This window comes from Epinephelus fuscoguttatus, linkage group LG23, assembly GCF_011397635.1.
Source record: "Epinephelus fuscoguttatus linkage group LG23, E.fuscoguttatus.final_Chr_v1".
NCBI lineage: Eukaryota > Metazoa > Chordata > Actinopteri > Perciformes > Serranidae > Epinephelus > Epinephelus fuscoguttatus.
Genome location: NC_064774.1, coordinates 19,941,999 through 19,962,304, shown reverse-complemented (window position 1 = coordinate 19,962,304; position 20,306 = coordinate 19,941,999). Strand labels below are relative to the sequence as shown.

The 20,306-nt window shown below is 41.1% G+C and overlaps 1 protein-coding gene across 2 annotated transcripts; it reads right to left on the bottom strand.

Moving 5' to 3' along the window:
• Positions 1-566: 566 nt before the first annotated feature.
• On the bottom strand, positions 567-11,295 carry LOC125884054 (phospholipid scramblase 1-like). Of its 2 annotated transcripts, XM_049568795.1 has the most exons (8): positions 10,940-11,295; positions 10,282-10,379; positions 7,357-7,652; positions 6,262-6,304; positions 5,835-6,055; positions 3,969-4,130; positions 2,775-2,936; positions 567-2,676 (listed from the first exon to the last, which is right to left on the bottom strand). In XM_049568795.1, the coding sequence occupies exons 2-8, from the start codon at positions 10,292-10,294 to the stop codon at positions 2,617-2,619; spliced, it is 957 nt and encodes a 318-aa protein (XP_049424752.1). In that variant the 5' UTR covers positions 10,295-10,379; positions 10,940-11,295; the 3' UTR covers positions 567-2,616. The 2 variants fall into 2 exon arrangements, with proteins under 2 accessions (XP_049424752.1, XP_049424753.1); XM_049568796.1 differs by lacking the exons at positions 10,282-10,379; positions 10,940-11,295 and adding an exon at positions 7,917-8,067.
• Positions 11,296-20,306: the final 9,011 nt, after the last annotated feature.

Below are 20,306 nucleotides of genomic sequence, written 5' to 3'. Positions count from 1 at the left end.
AGTTAGCATGCAGATTATCAGGTCAGCTTTTACAACCTGTTGTTGAGCCACTGAATTGATGGTTCCTGTATAGTAGGAATCATAGAATTGTATATTATGGGAGGTTAATTACATTTTGAGCATTGAGGCATGGGTGGACATGTTCAGACATGCTCTCAGGAATACTATGATTGTATTTCCCACATTTTCCCAGAGGGTGGAGCAGTAGGATATTCAGTACAGGACCAGGGAGGAGAGGGTTTGTCTCCTTCTGTAGCATATGGAGTAGGGCATGGATATGATGTTAAGATAGATAAAAGAAGGTGATACTGACCCCAGTAAAGTGCACGTTGTACTGATAAAGTTACATAGTAACTCAAGCGGAGATGGGTTTTAGTGGAAGTGGACTTTGGCTGATTGTGTTCCAGATCATGAGACGGGATTTCCCTCCGAAGCAAACATCATTTTTTCCAAGTGAAACCAGATGTTCCACGTTTAGCGTTAAGGTTTCCGAGGGCCTTCCTAGAAACGTTCCTAGACAATCGGTGGAGCTTAAAAACACAAGACATCAACACTGTCACAATGGCTTTGTGTGGCATTTGTTTTATTTCTGAACTACAGGGTATTTGTTTCTGTAAAAAACGTGATTCACAATCACAAGGCAAACAACAGTGGGTACAAAATAGTTTGATAGAAACACAGGAAACTGATTACACAGATCCTGCCTGCTGCAGATACTACTGATTGTTAAAAAAAAAAGCATTTTGAGAACATTAAACTTACACAATGAACATATAATTGCAATAAATGTACTGTACATGCTTTGGCTACTGTCTCTTATCAGAGGTGCACAGAAGCTGATAGACACATAGATATTAGTTACTGACAGTGTAAGAGAGAGTTGCATTTGAGAGCACTAGTGGCAACCAAGCCTCACAGGAGGCACACCCATGTTAAGTCATGTGAACAGTGAGAATGAGAATGATAATCAAATACAGTGCAGAGAGTTGCGTTCAACAACAAGCAACATTTGTGAACAGTAACTTGCCGTTTCTTTAAATCAATCGACAGCACAGCGATTAAATAAGATACAAACGGACAACACTTCACATTCAGGTTTCTTTCGGTTACAAACTACAGAAACTCAAATTGTTTCCTTGAACCCGCCACTGGTCAGCTTTTCCGACCACTGCGAGGTCAGACAAACATTCACTTTAACGTTCACTGACCTCAACTTCTGCTTTTTATGTTCTTTCTATTCCTCCTTTACTCGTATTATTCTTACTTTTAACCTACATGATCTCCCTCCTCTGTCATTACACTGGCACATGTTCAAGGCAGTGGTATCTGGAGAAATGGGAGGGCGAGGTTTGGCGGTGGCGTCAGTCTCCACGGCAACTGTAAGACCACAGAGGGAGCATGAGAGCATTTACACTGTAGCCTATGCTACAGTTTTGTTAGGTTATGTACACTGGAGTTTAAGACAGAGGGCTTCGAGGAGAAGAAAGGCAGCTGAGAGGTAGCTCCCACTTCTTTCACTGACACAACCAACACTTCCTTATATAAGCTTAACGACGACAGCCTGTTCACTGTGGTTTTATATGAAGCTTTCAGTTTGCAAGGTTGAAAGTCACAACAGCCACACTCAGACACAACAGTGCGTTGAGCTAAGTGCTAATGTCAGTATGCTAACAATGACTTGCACGCATATATGTTCAGCAGGTTTTACTGTTTACCATCTTTATCTGTTTGTATGCTAACATTTGCTGAACAGCACTAAACACAAAGTACTGAAACCACTCTGCCTGTAGGATAAACACAAAGCTGCAGCCAGCAGGCGGTTAGCTTATCTTAGCATAGCATATAAACAGCTAGCCAGGCTCTTTTTTAAGTTTACACAATCTACCAGCACCTCTAAGCTCATTCGTTAACATGTTATACCTGGTTTATTTAATTAACTGCTCCCAGCTATAAATAATCATGCACATAACCTTGCATAAAAGAAGGCACATCAGTGTTGTCAGCTAAGTGCTAATGTCCGAATGCTCACAGTGACAATGCTAGCATGCAGGTGATCAGAAGCAATAATGCTTATCATGTTAGTTTAGCTTGTTTGCATGCATCTGCTAACTGCTAGCATGCATGGCTAAAAGAAAGTATTGCACTTGTGCTAAACCAATTGTGATTTCCTCATAATGTGATGTAATAGCAGATAAAAATATATAAATATGAAATGTTATTGCCAGTGTAGCATAAAGCATTCAAACACATGTTGATATCTGCTCTTATTTCTGTGTGTGGGTACTGAGAAAGACACAAAGGGTAAGGGTGACATTCTTTAGCAGGGATTAAATCTCAGTCTGAGGTACGGTGTGGAGTGTAAAGAAGGCTGGCAGAGTAGCAGCCAGTATCAGTCTCTGAGCTTGGATAGATTTCAAAAATAATCCGTGGCTGGTTTCTGTTTGCTCATTTTAGTCTGTGTGTATAAAAGGATCCAGGAATTGGCACCACTTTGGCTGGAATTTGGTAAAGGAAGGATAAAAAAACAAAACAAATGGAAATATAAAGTACACGAACAGAGAATACATAACTGGCACTAGCTCTCATGCTGTTGTTTTCCCCTCCTTGCTTCCTCTGTTATGAAAACACAGTGCTGCGCTGGTTGGCCTCCCCGACCTTCTCGAAGAACATGAAATCCTGCGGAGTGGACACAAAGAAGGAAATTAACTCATTGTGTGATTAGGCAGAAGGTGAACAAAAAATTCAAAGAGGAAAAACTAAGAACATGGTCTTACAATGAGGAAACAGGCTCCCATGAGCACAGCTTTCATTTTCACATCCATGTCCAGCGGGAACTGGATGCCGAAGTTGTCGGTGTCTGTGAAGACTTCCTTCAAGAGGCCGCTCCACTGCTTGCTGATGCGACCAATGGGCTTGTCACCATCTTTGCCTTTCAGCTGCAGAGCGAGAACAACGTTTGTAAGATGTTTTATCAAGAGTACAACACAGGGATGCTGTCATGTAGAGGTTTTTCAGAAAAAAATGGCCAAACTTGGACTGGAACTGTTTATTTACAGAAAGAAATAGTTTGACATTTGCTTTCTTCTTGAGGGTTAGATGAGAAGACTGAAACATTAGCTTAGCTTAGCATTAAGTCTGAAAACGGGGAATCAGCTAGCCTGGCTCCCTCCAAAGGCAACAATATTCACCGACGCCTCTAAAGCTCACGAGCACCAACTAAATTCGGAGTTCCAATATGTTGTTTCCATGGCCTAGGAAAATATAATCAATATTTGTGAACATGAGCTACTCTCTCTCAAAGCCAGAACCCAGAGAAGTAAGTCTCAAACCTGTGATGTCATCAAGTATAAAGTCTGGGGCTGCCCCACAGACAATGGAGCCTAATTTTGTGAACACAATGAATGTTTGCTTTCTTTGTTATACCCAAATGAGCTTTACTCTATTGTTGTGTTCTCAACTCTGCAGTCTTCGTCAGTTCGTCTATGTGGTAACATTCAGACCAGCCTGCACTTTAGCTCAGATCACACATGTGAGTTTTAGCACACTAGTGTTTGGATTTGGGAGAGAGTTGTTCATGTTTACTAATATTTTTGGAATGTCTTAGACCACAGGGACAACATGTATGGATTTTAAAAATGGGTGTAGTTCCCTTTTAACATGTAATATCTCGTTCATTTAATTAACTGAGTGCTGTAAATTCCTGTTACTGCGAGCCTGCCATGCAACCAGTGGAGACTCCAGACAGTAGCTCCTGGCCAAGAAATAATCCTGCACATAACCTCACATAAAAAAAGTTCTTACATTATTGTTTTTGTATAGATTAGTGAGCGCTAGAGGTGCTGATTGGTAGATTTTGTTATGTTTGGACAGAGGTCGGCTAGCTGTTACTACCTGTTTCTAGTATTCATGCTAAGCTAACCGACTAATGGACAGATGAGACAGTGGTGCAGACCTTCTTCTAACCTCACCTCAAAGTTGACGTCCCCACAGCAGTTGCAGGCAAAGCAGGGCCCCTCCAGTTTCATCAGGGTCTCCTTGTTGGCTCCCTGGATGGAAAACCTCGGCACGAAAGGGTGCCAGTCCTGTTTGACATAGCCAATGGTGGTGCCCGGCGGTGCCTGGACCTCCATCTGTGGATCAGATATGTAATTAAATACACATACTAATGTGCCACAAAATTAGTTATCCCAGAAAGCCTAAAATCTTCCCCTGACAGCTGACAGCTATAAATACATCATCACGGGGTTTGGCGTGTCAAACACGTCACACGGGACAGCAGAAAGGATAAGTGATTCTCTGACTGCTCCATTGTGCCACGACATTACAAAGGTAATACGTCTCACATGGCTCCTGTCTGGCCAGTAAACAGGACTGCAGTATGTGAGAGTGTAACAGCTTGGGTTCACGCCAGTGGGAGCATACTGTAGCCAGATTGCCAACCATGTGATTACACAGAAAGAGAGCGGTCTCAGAGGTGGATGGATGGATGGCAGAGAATCGGGGGAGTCTAGGAGATAGTTGGGACAGACAAAGGGCCATTCATAGTCATAACAATCCCCTGCCTGAGCAGACGAGTGCACAAAGACATTGAAGCACCGCTGAACCACTCAACAGTAACACAAAGCGACGGAAGGAAAGACAGAGGCCTCTGTTTATGTTAATATGAGGTTCATCAGTGAAATTATCTTCAGAGTGAAAACCTGCACGACACATATCATTTCAGTTTTGTTAATGGTTTCGTTTTCTCACGTACTTTCAGTGACATGCAAATAGCTTTAGATGTATCTGCCCAGATAATGAGATATCCACTGCGACAGAAGAAGTAGTGACGCACCGACTCAACAGTTTTCAGAAAAATGTTTACCATTGTGTAAGAGAGTGCGGACCAGTGGGCTTGATGGGATCAAAGCCTCTACACCTGTATGTCACAACCTGCAAAGCAGCTCTGCCCCTAGTGCCTTACAACTGAACCAAATCCAGACACTGGTGACCAGTTTGAGAGAAAATTTTAAATGAATACAAATCATCACAAATAACCAAATATTAAGCTTCTCTAGAAATGTATGAGTTATTCAGTGATGTAGTTATCTGAAAAGTTCTGCGTAAGGAAACCATACCTTTACGGCAGCATTCAACGTTGTTTCCATGGACACAGATGCCGCAAAAAATTATTTATAAAAGAGACAAAAGTCATGCGGGGAACAATAATATAATATTACTTATTAAATATGTTAAGGGGAATAATAAGAGCATAGGTCGCAGTGGTTAGTTTACTTCCTCTTTGGGCAGAGATGTATGACGGTGAAACATTACTCAACTTTCTGCGTAGGAGTGTGAACAGATAGTTTTCTGAGAGCTGGCTACTTTTACCAAGATGTCAAATATGGTCAAATTTTTTTACCAAGAAGTTTTGAAATTTGAGTCTGGAAAAGTGTGAAATTTGGAAATGGAAAATGATTAGTAACCCTGTACAGATATCTCAAAGCCAGTCAGTTGTTTTGTTTTTTGTTAACTTTAAATTTATTTCCAAATTGTTGTCACTAGTGTCATTACCAGTAAAACTATGAATAAACTGCTTCAGCAAATAACAGCTCATTCTCCGGACAATCCAAATGGTCAAATATTAATAGCGTTAATAATGGAACACGTTATCTTGGTTCACTTAGTACAAATATAACGCAGATACCAGAGTGTTTATCAATGAGCAGGGTGAGCACTCAGGGTGATTTGGAGCTGAGTGCACCACTGAACAAGTACAATATTAGTGTTGGGGTGGTAAATCAATATATGAGGCTATTAAAAACTGCCTTTGACACCCACACCCAGGCACAGACCTCTTGCAGGCAGCAGGGACACCAGCAAGAGACGCAGCGGAAAGGCCGTATGAGACGGATGACCTCCCGGTCCATGTTGTCCTTGATCTTCATGTCGAAGCTGCGCAGCGAGCCGCAGCAGTTCCTGGTGCAGCAGTCATTCTTCTCTTTGGCCTTGTAGATCTTTTGGCCCAGGCTGTTCTTTATCTCGTACTGGTTATTGGTCTCGAACCCGATGAATGCTGGGCGGGACGAAGGAAACGGGTGGATGTGGTGAATAACAAAGATAAGTAAAGACTTTCAAGGTCAGATGTCTGTTTATCATTATGACTTATGTTGACAAGTTCAATGCTCGCTGGTGCACCACAAGCTGACAAACTCCTGATGCTGTTTATGTGCTGTTTGCAAAGTGGCAAGTATAAACATGACTGGATGATCAACGCCTTACCTTCTAGGAGTTCCACTTTCTGATGAATGAGGATCTGGTCAATCTAAAGCCACAACAGAAAGCAACATGAGACAGAAAACAAACAGTCAATTTACTATTGTGAAATGCATCAATGTGAAAGTATGAACGGGGAAAAGCTACAAATGCAAAGTGGAATTTTCATTTGTTTGCAATGCAAAGCAACTGCATGAATTATCATAAAAGCATCTATCGACTATCTCAAAGCTAGCTGCTGTGTGGAGTCACTCCTGAGTTGGGTTGGATCCTTGTTACACAAATAATGGTCCTTTTTCTGTCTGGGTAAACACAGAGTTATTTGCTGCAAGTTAACGTCTTTGTTTGAACTCTATTTGAATAAAAGTAAATGTCCCTATAATGCGTACACAAAGAAAACCTACTTACTGTTGTGAGAAAAATGTTTAATGTGATCTTTTAAAGTTAAACAGCTGTGACCACAGAATCATACTGCATCGTTTTAACTGGAAAACTAGATTTACAAGTTCACAAACCAAAGCCAGATTATCATATGCAAAGCGGACACTTCTCCTCTGTACCGGATTTCAATTCAGTTCTAGCAAAGTGCAATAAACTAAGCAGCACAAATACAGAAATGGTTAATCATTTACTGTGACAGGAGTGCAGAAATGCAGCTACATGAATCTTTGTCGAAACTTTATGGCTATTTTCTCATAACGTTTTATTCTATGTAAACACATGTGACAGATGGAAACAGAGGAACTTAGGGTGTGAGTAAGCAATTGGTGCATTTCAAAGTTTGCTCTCCGTAGCTTTACAGGACACAGTTCACCCTCGAGTGATCTGCAGCGTGGCGTCTTATCATTAATTTTCATGAGTCAGTGTTTATGAGTCAGAAAGCTGCACGCTAAGAAACACAAAAGGGAACAAATTCCAGAAGTGAAGGAGTGGTGGGTGGGTGTGTGTGTGTGTGTGTGTGTGTGTGTGTGTGTGTGTGTGTGAATGAGTCATTGTAGCTAAAGATAAAGACACTAATCTTAACACAAATCTTAAAACAGGTTAAACAGCAAAAATCGCCTGACTGCAGGTGCGGACCTTTCTTTGATTTCTCTGTCCTACCTGTGTGAGGTACTCAAGTCCCGGTGGGACCCCAACAGCAACCGCAGCTGGAGCCGGGGCCGGGGAGATCCCTCCTTGAGGGGCACCATACTCCGGCCCTGGAACTGAGCCTGGGCCAACGGGACCGGGCTGATACACAACAGGAGGTTGGCCTGGATTGTAGCCCATGTTGAAGCCTGGTGGAGGGGCTTGACTGGGGTCTCCATACCCTCCCGCAGGGACTGGATAAGGAGCTACGGAGTGGCCGCCGGGCTGAGGCATGGGGTAGGGCGTTTGGTGGTAAGGGCCTGGGTAACCTGGGGAAAAGACAATAACAACAGTTCAACTCATTTTAATGAGACTGTTCATTAAGAGCTACACACATTGAGTTTCTTCATTGCACAAAACCACATTTAAACTGGAAGCACAACTGGACACATAATGTAATATACAAAACATAACCCACACAATAAACAATAAATATAGACATGTAGAAAAACTTGAAAAACATAAAGCTGCTTCCTGGTTTTAACATCTTATCTTGGGAATCGTGATCAAATGTGTCAGTTTCAATACCTTACCTTCGTATTAGATAAAAAACTAAAATAATGCAGCAACAAACATCCAGGTCATCAATGCACCACGGAGGTAGTCATGATCTGTGTGTGTCTGTCTGATAGCAGCTGCTCTGTGCTCGTTGAGTGTGTGAGAGAGCATGAGTGTTTGCTGTAGATCATCCTACTTTTCCCCCGCTGGGAGGGACTGCAGAGCCAATAAGCTACTTATTACCCAAGCCTCAGAGGAGATTGGCGGCACTAACAAGGGAGCTAATAAACAGCCAATACTGGACTATACTATACAGTGACAGCCCTGATGGGTCTAAATATAAATACCTGCGGTGACTGTATTGCCATGGTTACTAAATGATTTGCAAATAGGTGACATACATGGCCTTATAAAGACCAATTACAAGATCATTTCCTGCACATATTTTACAATCAACAGGTGGATTTATTTGTAGTTTAGCTTTGGAAATCATGCTAAAATCACACATCTGCTATCATGCTACCTTTAGTTGGTTAGGTTGCTTTCACACCACAAACACACTGCACCAGGGTCGGCTTGGAAGCAGACAGAAACCTACCTTTCAAGCTGCCTTGGTTCTGTTGTTTGGTCTGCACCATGGTTAAGTTTACAGCTTTAACACAAGCCCACAAGAAGGCGCCAACAGACTTTAGTTTTTTTTAATCGAACGCAACACATTGGGTGTGAAAACACTCTTAACAGTCAAATTAGCTGATATCAGTCTTTATTTAGGCATGAATCCAACAGCTGCAGAGTCTTATCTGCCCACAACAAACTCTGCTAATCAGTAAAGTTTTCAGCAGGCTAAAGAGCAGTGACTCCAGTTTCAGTGGCAGCCTGGATGCTTATATTTCTGCTTGTTTGTCTGTCTGAAGTGCATCAGCAATCAAGCCTGACTTGATAATGACAACAAAACTTCCTCCCACCACTATGTTGTTTACTCAAAGGTCTGCACTCCAATATCTCCTTAAACAGAAGCATCTTCTAAACTTCTGACAGCTAACAGAAGACTGTATGTTGTGGTTCAAGAGTCCAAAGCAATTAGAGAAGACTGAATTACTCACTCAACACTCAAAGGCAACAAACAATCCATGGATCACATTGAAGACAGCCTAAATGGCAATTTAAAGGAAGTGGGTGCGACGGAGAAGTGCATGAGGATGACGAGCTAATAAGGTGGAACGCTGACTGTCATGTGTTCACTCACAAACAGATGTCTGCACCGTTGTGTCACCAGGGAAGTTCACTGAGAGGGGACAGCTCGGACATTTCCACAGGTTTCACACTCATAATTATACATCTACTCTCTTTCTCTTAGCCAGATTTTTTTCTGTCTGTGGGGTAAATGTGAGCTTGTTTCCAGAGGGTGGGTGTTTTTTCTTAATCACATCACTCTGCGTGTGTCACTTGTCGCTGTAAGCACTCAAATGCAAAGCTCGTTGAGTTTATTTGAATGAGCTGTCATAACGTCACCACCGTATCATTAGTGTTGTGTTAAGGAGGATGACACATGTGCCATATGCTGGTGTCATTTGTCCCGAGCTGACCAAACTGGTTTTTGTTGGCATGGCAGTGCAGTCCAACAACCACCAGCTGAAGAGTTTTAGAGGTCGTTGGACCGTTTCATAGTGAGATCCTTCCTCGCTTAAGGTCGTGAGGGTGCTGATACACACTCTCAAAGCTGAACAGATGTTAAATCTCGAAACAAATGTGGATGCAATTGAGAGAGACTTTCGATCTCAGTCAAAAAAGAGGATCTGAGCAATTGGTTCTGTGAACTCTTGGGGCTTGTTGTTGCTCCACCCATTTCTACATTCCTTTCTCTACTTGCAGGAAACAGAACCCAAATTTTAAACCAGCGTGTGTGTGGGTGTGCAGGAAGGCAGTCCTTGTGTACACAGACGGACATGCCCCACACAAACGGTACCTTTCACATCTTGAACTGCTCTTTTCCATCGAGAGGGAGGAGTACGCTGTGCCAAAGAAAAATCAGTTTTCACCTCAGGTTTCATGAAAGCATTCAGGGAATCTCTTTCAGATTTCACCACCTTTGGGAGGATAACATTTCTCGAGGACAATGAAGGAATCTGGGGGCTGGACCTGGTGTCTTTTCAGTTCACAATGCTCAGTGAGCAGGGAAATCTAATGGAAACTTGCATGCGAGACATGCGAGAGCCTAATCATTTCAACAACAGCAGCAAAAGGTGACATAATGGAAGAAGTCAATGAGAAAGCAAGTGTTTAAAGTGAAAAACTCACCATCAAAACTCTTAATTCTGCTACTTTTTATGTCTAAACGCCAAACTAAAGATGCAAATCTGACACAGAGCTGGTTATTTATCCACTTTTCAAGCCACTTACCAGGAGCAGACATGGCGAGGAGCTGGATGAAACTTCTCTGGGCACGGAGTAAAAGGAGGTCACACTTCCCAGTCCACTCCCCGGGTCTCTATGGGAAACTAGAGGAATGAGAGGGGACAGGGAGGGACGGGGGTGATGCAAAGGGAGGGGGTTGCACAGACCAGAAAGTGGTGATGACAAAGAGGCGAGACGACATTCAGTCTCAGTCATTCACACAGTCACGTTGAGTGACTCCTGTCATCATGTCGTAAGATAAATCATGTGATACAGGGGAAACTGAAAGGCAGCAAACAGCTCTTTTGTTCGTGATGGATCATGTTTGAGAGCTAACACATGAAATATAGAAGTGGGTGTGACGTGTTTTGAAAAGGAAGGGGGGCGGGTCATTAATTTTTCCATTGGATTCTCTTCATGCTTTTATTTTGCTACTATTACTATCAGAAATCACTCAATAAAGCTGAATATCTAGTAAGGACAGGACTGAAACACACACAAATCCCCCCAAAAGTCATCAGGAGTACATTTCTCTGAAAACACTACAACTTCTCACAGCCCCCCCCATCTCTCTGCCCCACAGTGTCTGCTGCAGGCCTGATAAAACCCCTCTAATCCTTGACATGTTAGGAAGAGAAACACGTAAATGACGCATTAATCTCACCTCTCTGGCTGCTTGTTTCCTCTCAGTCCCAACTAAAAAAATGACGGTGAAAACAAACGACTTGACAGTGGAAAATGAATCCCATACACGGTGCCAAGCAGGCGCTTTTCTTTAGTCTTCTTCCTGAGCTGTTTCTCGTTGCTGCGCTGTTGCTGTCACTCCTCCCTCCCATCAATACTTATTTTGTACTCTCCTCCCCTTTTTAGGTTCATACGACCTTTACTGGCAAGGCTTCCGTGTGCTGCCAAATATAAACACAAACATATCATGTAGCTGCAGGAGACTGGACACTATGTTTTACCTATGTTTGCAAGGGTTCACCGTTTCTGCTTCTTCTAGCATGGCGTCGGCTCTCACATGGGAGGATTTGTGTCATGGAAATGGAAACATGTTATTATCAGTGCACGCAGCAGCAGGAGGGAGGGGGCGGGTCTGCTCAACACGGTGTCAACAACAACCACCAGAGGGCGCAAATACGTCAGTAATGACATGCTTGTGCTTGTATGCACCAGTCAAGTTGCAGCTATGTTTACATCCATGTCTGAAAACATGGATGCTTCACACACATCTTCCCCCCAGCAGCACAGAAGATCTATACAATCAGTGCAGTTTTAAGATTAGTGTCACCAATTCAATATCTGAGATATCATGTTAAATAATGGTCAGAAAAGTGTCTTTGCAGGACATTATGATGTCACACTTCAGTTGATCACTAGCCAAATTTATAAATTGTGATGTGTGATATTGGGCTTTATAAATAAAACTGAATTGAATTCACCTTTGACTTTTTGGATGTCATCACTTCATCCTTTTATCCTATTAGACATTTCTGAAATTTTGTCATATTTAGTGCATCATTCTTTAGGTTTTGGACAAAATATGAAACGTGACGTCACAGTGATGTAGACCTTGACCTCTTCATTGTTAAGTCCAAGTCTAATTTCTTAAGTGTTCTTGAGATATCGCGTTCACAAGAATAAGACAGACAAGATCACAGTGATTTGATCTGCCACCACCAAATTCTAATAATCGTTATGTCCAACTGGATAGTTGTGCCAAATTTGAAAAAAAAAAAAAAATCCCTCAAGGCGTTCTTGAGATTTCAAAGAACAGGACAAACAAACATAATGCCTCCAGCCACAGCTATCACCGGCGCAAAAGCGTAAAAACATTAAGTTAATACAGAGAACTACTCCAGCTAAGTATGATCTGCACAATGTACTAAAACAAGTTACATTAGTGTTAGATCATACTACTCATTATGCATAAAATTATATGACATACTGTTGGAAAGCTATCATTAAATATTTCTAAATATTATAGATGCTGCTGGCATTTTGTACTTTAAATCCGGGAGCGTATCTATGTTCCCAGAGTTCTATGTTTCCTGGGTTGTATGTTCCCCACTTAACCCTGCAAAAAAGCTTGTATGTTCCCCGCTTACACAAAAAGGGTTCTATGTTTCCCACTTGGTTGAGCGGGCAACATAGAACCCAGGAAACATAGAACCTTTTTCCTGGGAGCATAGGGATGACCCCGTAACAGTAACTGGTAGTAATGTTAGTAGTTAATGTTACGTCAATGCACTCTGTTACTTTCCAGTAAAATTAACATTACTGACTCCAACTAAGTAAATCCCACGAACTAACTACACTTGTCTAAAGGTTAATTATGATAAAAAAAAAATTAACCAAGCTAAAATACACGTATCTTGTGTTTAGCTGAATTAAACAAACTAGCTCTAGTAAAGTCAACTTAAGTTTAACTGACGTTAGCCAAAAGGCTAATGTTACATTGCAAACCACATTAAACCTGAATAAACCAATAAGTAAACTTTTTAAAGTGCACTGAATTAAATTGATAGAACAAATTTAAATTTAGAATAAAATTACAGCTGCACTTAATATTTTTATATCAGCAGTTGGTCAAATGCGGAAGGGTGTTAGCTAGTACCGTTAGCTAGTTAGCTAGTAACAGTTAACTGATAAACCAACAGACAATTAACTTAAAGCTGTAACTTACTCATATTTTTATATCAACACTGAATCAAATTACTTTGTGAAATGTGGAATGGTTTTAGCTGGTAAGGCTAACATTAACAGTTAAACATAGAATTATCACCTCATTTTGGAGGTTTTTAGCATCTTTAACACAAAGTTAGTGACAAGCTAATGGTTAATTAACTGTAGGAGAGTCAAGCATCTATGCTAGCAGCATAGATGCTTGACTGTTAGTTGACCTGAAAAAAAAATCTTAGAAATGAAACAGAGCGTGAAAAGGACAGTAAATATTGGACTTACATTTGTTATGTGGCCAGAAACAGGACTCTAAATAAATGCTAATGTTGCTCCGTGTTAGTTTTATGTGTAAATCATGTAAATAATCAGCCGTTGCTAACGTTAGCTTTCAACATTACTGTCTGTCTGAAGTTCTTCTGCCCTGTAACGTTACTGGACAAAAGTCAATTAATTAATTCAAGTGATTATAAAAAACTTATGAAACAAAAATAAAAAGTATGCTTTTTTTGTCATTGATTTGTAGACTTTTTTCACAAATGGCTGTCAAATACACACAGTGGTTAATTATATATTCTATCAAAGGTCTTTTTCTTCAGTAAAACTATAATACTTGTGTAAAAAATTTCATTACAAGTAACAGTCTTTCATTTACAATAACAGTAAGTATTATTATCGGCAACTGTCAGTGTGATGACCAATTGTTTGATTGTATTATTATTATGATAGATATATAACTGGAAAAGCAGAAATTTAATGTTGCAGCTGGTCAAGGTAGAGGGACATCACTATTTTTAACTACTCGATGTACTGTTGTGTAGATATATCTAGTGTATATGCAACCAACTGCCTGGTTTGATACAATAGTTCCAATAAAAACAGTTAATTATTAATTACACCCCCATTACCTGCTCCTTTATCATTTGTTTAAAATTGATTTGAACCCTTGCCTATTTTATGAGTTGTTTAGTGTTGTAAATGTGTGTATTTTGTGTATCGCAGACATCAAGTCATTTTTGAACAATCAGTGATAAGACAAGCCCGTAAAACTGTGTCTGATCCTGACCATGTACTGAATTCTGAATATGAGTTATTGCATTTAGGAAGAAGGTGCAGAGTACCATGATGTAGGTATAACAGGTACAAAAACTCGTTTATTCTGTTGTCGATTAAATTGATTAATGAGGAGTGTGTCTGATGTATGTATTATGTATTTAATTTGATGCACTGAGGTAACTGGGTGACTATGTGTTGTAATGTGTGTATTTTATGTTAGTGACTATATGGTGATTGTATGTATGTGTATGCTGACCCCTAGCTCCAAGGAGACCAATAAATGAACTGAATCTGAATCTGAATACAGGTAATAATTACCCGAGTAAATATATTTACACAGGTGTAACAAATTACAATAATGGTGACTGCATTTTATGTAGCTATTTCAGTTTCACAGCTCTGAACATGCTGGCCTTTATTGTTGTTGCTGTTATTTACATCTGTGCGCTTCCTGCTATGACAAGTTGAAAAGTCACCATGCCATCCATTTCCTAATTTATTACCACTGACAACAACCTTGTATAATCTGTTTTGGTTAGTTCATATGTCTGTCTGTCAGTTTTTTCTGTGAACAACACAAACATGAATGGCTGAATTGACATTCAAATTTTGGACAATTCAAACTCTCAAATCCTCTGTTTATATATCTTTGTGTCCCGTGTTAATCATTACTAAGGTTGCTCACATTTGTGGAGGGAGCAGTCTTTGTGGAGTCTATATTTGGCACACGCTGCAATGCCTGGTACTTATAGGGCACTGGACCGGGGCGGGGTATGAGATTGAGCACACACACACACACACACACACACACACACACACAAAACACATCATGTCCATGCACAAAGACAAAGACGGACCATTAGCTTTTATTTTACTACTCTTTTGTAGCCTACTATTGGTCACCGTAGTAGACAATGCACTTTGTGTACACTTATTTATCATTTAGAGAACTACTGATAAGCATTTTAATACACAAGAAAAACATGTAGCCTAATAGCTATTTGGGTATGCTAAAGTTAAAGCTTAAGTGTGTGTGCATGACATAAATTATTTCTTATTTAATTACAGTTTGTTATCAATTAATGGTGTCTCCAAAAAACTGTAGTTAAATACAGTTAGAGGAAGAGATTAACATTGCGTATTCCCTCTTTTACTAAATTAGATTAGAAAATCAATAGCCCACCACTCTCATGTTTGTACGCTTAAGCTGAAGCTACAGCAGCTAGCAGCTAGCAGCCAGTTCGCTTAGCTTAGCTAAAGGAATTTGCTGCACCAGGCAAAGATATAGTCTGGCAAATATCTCTAATAAAACCACAACTTTTTGAACACCTTGGTTTTTGTAGGAAATATACAGACAAAATTTGTGTTAATTAGTGAGCTTTAGAGGTGCTGCTTTAGAGAGAGCAGGGCTAGCTGTTTCCCATCGTTTCCACTCTTTATGCTAGGCTAAGCTAAGCTAACAATCTGCTGGCTGTAGTTGTATGTAGTAATATTTTCTCACAAACTGTCAGCTTTCCCTTTACGTATGGTCCAGACTATTTTACATTTCTCTATGTAAAACATCATTGTGTTGAAAATAGTACTGTTTATGTACAGATAACATAGCATACTTAGTAGGGTGACCATATTTTGATTTCCAGAAAAGAGGACACTCGGCCCGGCCACGAGATAGCCTACTTGAATGATACTCGCAGTTTACTCAAAGATGCCTTATAATTTTAATATATTTAAAGTTTATATATATGGATAGAAAATTCAGTTATATTACAAAATAATATCTCTCAAAGACAGAAATTCAGATAGGACCCTATAGATAGGAGACACATTCACACACTAGAGGGTCCCGACGGGTCCCTACGGGAACTTGTGAACACAAATTGCACTGGCACCCACAATGGAAACAAGCCCCATCACATTTTTGTGTATTTTAATCCCCAACACTTTTCAGTATCTTGTATGGAGTCATCTTAACCTTTACCTAATATACTGTAAACTAGATCCTACCCCTAAACTGAGGCCTAAGCCCTTAAACTAACCCCTTACAGAAGTTAAGGCAGACAAAATCTCCACATTTTGGAGGATTCTCCCTCAGTCTACATCCTCGGGACACTTAGTCCTGTATTGTAACAATACAACAGACACACACACACACACACACACACACATACACACACAGAGCCAGAGGCTCCTAATGAGGCCTGTCCCTGATAATGGAGGTAATCAGTGCAGCCTATCTGGCCTCTGCCCTTGCTGACATGCTGCCAGCCTTGCCTTGGTTTATTTATACACGCCTGATCTATCAGCACTAGCTCTATGTTTGGTGGGCCTCAGTGTCCCAAAATAGAAATAATTAGGACAGGGCGGGAAAAGAGGAAAAGTGAAAACGTGCAAAATGTGCATACGCTCAGAGTAGGACCCCCCCACACACACCCCATCCTCTACCAATCTCTCCATCCCTCCCTGCTACACTGTCTCCTCTCTGTTTTGGAGACAGAGGCAGTAGGCAGGCAGGCGGAGGAGGGGTGGAGAGTGTTGTGTGTGGTCTGGATTGGGTGGCGATCCGCTGGTGAAGTCGGGCGAAGCAGAATGATCAAGTTTTCCAGATTACCACACACACTGAGGTCCTGATACCATCTCTGATCTCTCTGTCTCTGTGCTTCCCCTCCAAACCCAAACACACTGAGTCAATGCAGACATGAGCACTGGATGTTCTGATCAATTAATTGACCTCAACTCTACTTAATTGTTTAAAGGGACAGTTCACCCCAAGATCAAAAATACCTGTTTTTTCATTTAACCTGTAGTGCTATTTATCAATCTAGATTGCTGGTGTGAGTTGCAGAGTGATGGAAATATCGACTGTAGAGATGTCTGTCTTCACTCAAATTTAATGGAACTAGATGGCACTCGGCTTGTGGTGCTCAAAGGGCCAAAAAAATACATTTGCAAAACTCAACAGCAGTGTCTCTTTGCAGAAATTATGACCCGATTACTCAAGATATTCCACAGACCTTGTTGCGAGCAGTTTAAGTGCCATCTGGTTATAGGCTAATTGAGACTGTAGCTTACTTTATCAGGCCCAATATGTTTTGTGGCTCCACACACACACATTTTTTCTTTTTGGCCAAAAATGGCTCTTATGATTGTAAAGGTTACCGACCCCTGGTCTAGTGTGTGGGATTTTCTGGCATGTAGAGGTAAGGTTGCGAAGCTGGAACTTCTTGTGTGTGCCAGGCGTGTATGACAACTGTAGTGGCTGGCATGAAAATTCAAACAGCCTTTCTAGAGCCTTTCTTTGATTTGACTGATGTTCTTTGATTTGTTTGTTCTGGTCTAAACGGCTCATTCTAAGGCAACAAAAACCCAATGATTCTTGTTTTCAAGTGATTATAAAGAAATGAAAACATGGTTATGAATACCATTTCTGCCAAAAGTCACCCCCAAGTCCTTGGGCTTTTAAATATGTCACTTTTGGCTGACATTTGTCATCACTTTGGACATTTTTGTAGATTAATTTATCTTTTAAGAGGCTTCTTTCAAGGTTACAGAGTAACTAATGAGTAAGGATGAGTTCAATTACTTGTGTCTTTAGGTAACAGGACAATATTTATAAACAAGACTAGTCCATGCCCACTGAGTGCACAGTTGCCCACATACAGTCTCACTGGTGTGTGTTTGGGAAACAGGTCATAGGAAATTGCAGATTAAATAGTTAACTGAACCCATTAGGAAGAGCAATGTATTCAGACACAGTGTTTGTGAATTTGATAGTACGATTGCTTTATTGAAAGTACAGTAGCACCATTGCCAATAGTGGGATAGTTAGTGGGCTAAAACTGTACATTAGTAGTTGAGGTAGCACGTTGAAAGACAGATAGTTAAAGTGTTTATATGTTGTATTGTATTGACTTAAAAGTGGGGCGCACTGGTAGTTCACATGGGAAACATAGAGTGACCACGTCAGTGAATAGAAAAACATGGGACAGACAGAATGACTGACTGACAGAATGACACACTGACAGTTTCCGTGATTATGTACAGCATACCATACCATGACTTAGTCATACCAAAAATTTCAAAAACCCAACTTTGGGCCACAGGGGGAGCCACAGCGATATGTCACATTTTAGCCATTTTTAAGTATCTTTCTGTTGTTGTAGTGCCACCCAGTTGCCAATTAGAGTTAAATTTCTCCAGTCACCTTGAGGCGTCCTGTTCCACATATCTACCAAGTTTAGTAAAAATCGATATGGTGGTTAGGCCTAGATAAGAAATTAGCTCTCTAGTGCCCCCATTTTGTTTGATGGGGTCAATAATGGAGGGGTCCCTTCAGATTATGTGTGGTCATATGCCTACAAAGTTGCGTGGTGGTCGGTGAAACCCTTGAGATGTTATTCACCTTTATGTGATGAGCCACGCCCTCCGCAATCTTCATTGCCTTATAGAAGCTCAGTTTTAGTAAGTTTTCCAACTTTTGCCAAGAGGGAACTTTAGATATTGGTCCCTAGATTATGTTCACCCAGTTTCATGCAGATCGGTCAAACTTCCTAGGAAGAGATAGATTTTAAGGGTTTTTCAAAAAATTCAAAATGGCGGAAAATCTGTATAACCGGAAGTTATGGGTTCTTGAGGCAGATTTGTTCCTCATGAGGAGAGGCATCTCTGTGCAAAGTTTCATGTCTCTACGACATACGGGGCATGAGATATGCCCATTCAAAGTTTGCAATTTCAATCGGTTGCTATAGCGCACCCCTTTGGCCAATCGATGTAATATTGCTTCATTCGCATCCTCCCATGACCCTCTACCACTGTGCCAAATTTCACATGGATTGACCAAGTCAGTGAGGAGGAAAACATGGAACAAAGACACAGACGAACACACACACAGACAGTGTTTTCGTCATTATATAGTAAGATACAGCAACCTTATTACCAAGTATAAATGATAGCGTTACGATCATGTGTACAGATGTTGATAAAATTGCATTTTATCATGTCATTTTTTTATTCATCATGAGTCTGTAACTCATATGGGAGGATATCGAAGACACGTTCTTGTGGTCAGAAACAAACAACAACAAAACTTTCAATAGCAAAACCATCTGAGACCAGCCTGAGGGTAATGTATCACCCCAGGGCAAACCAGTACACAGCAAACTACAACATCCTTAACAATGGCCTTATCTCACTCCCATCATCCCTTGTAACGGCCGCAAGGAAAATGGAAGAGGGCGTAGGGGTGGGACACTGCGTGTGCACAGTATGCCGGTATGTATGTACGTGTGTCAAGGCATGTTGTCAGCACTTAAGATCTCTTAAGAGTAGCTGTAGAGGTTTGACACTAATGATGACAATGCCAGGCGGCAAGGCGGCAGATGTAATTGGCATGTCTGAAGTCACTCACTCACACACACACACACACACACACACACACACACACACACACACACACACTGACTTAGCCTAAACAGCCACTGATGCCAATCCCATAATATAAACCCACCCTCCATGCATGGCTACAAATACCCTGCACACTGTTCAGCAGCTCAGAAGACGCAGAGCTGCAACCATCACCAGCTTTGAGGACAGAACCCCACAGAAAAAAACACAAGATTTAAGGTGAGTGTGTTGCTTGTTTTTAAAGTTCAGTCTCATGTGTTTACTGTTACTGACTCTGGCCCTGTTTCTCTGCTCAGATGCTTTGCTGCAGGTGTGTGCTACCTTTCCTGGCTCTCTACATGTTGCCAGAGGAGACGTCTGCTGCTGTTTTGCCGAGCAGATTCAGAAACAAAAGAGTAAGCCTTTACACACAACATCCTCATCACCTTTTGGGGAACTCAAACACCTCCAAGCACAGTTTATGTGTATTTTCATACTCTGATTATTGTCCTCAGGATGTCATCTGGCTGGACCAAGAGCTTTTCCCCCGAATGCCCGACCGCTCAGACCAGGGAGACCTCTCTGTGGGTGACGCTGGGGAGATGGACAGGGGTGTGAGTGGCCGCCACTCTAACTCAGAGACTTTCCTCGTCCCAACAGTGCACCTTTCTCTGCAGCGCCAGGGCCAGAACCAGAACCAGAACCAGTACCAGTACAACCGTAAAGCCAATGAAAAGAGGTGAGGAGACAATGACAGAAACTTTTTTATCAGAGCTTAAATGGCTTCAAACTTGTATGAAACCATATTCTAGTCATACAAGGTGAAATTAACAAATAAATAAAGCTTTGAAAATGTGTCTAATGAACTAACCAGGGTTATTTAAATGCAATTAACTCACAACATAAGTAACTTAAAT

Coding starts and splice junctions, on each gene's coding strand:
- LOC125884054 (XM_049568795.1), bottom strand. Junction 6,056..6,261: donor GAAAGTGGAACTCCTAGAAG/GTAAGGCGTTGA, acceptor CGTCCCGCCCAG/CATTCATCGGGTTCGAGACC. Junction 2,937..3,968: donor GTGGGGACGTCAACTTTGAG/GTGAGGTTAGAA, acceptor CTCGCTCTGCAG/CTGAAAGGCAAAGATGGTGA.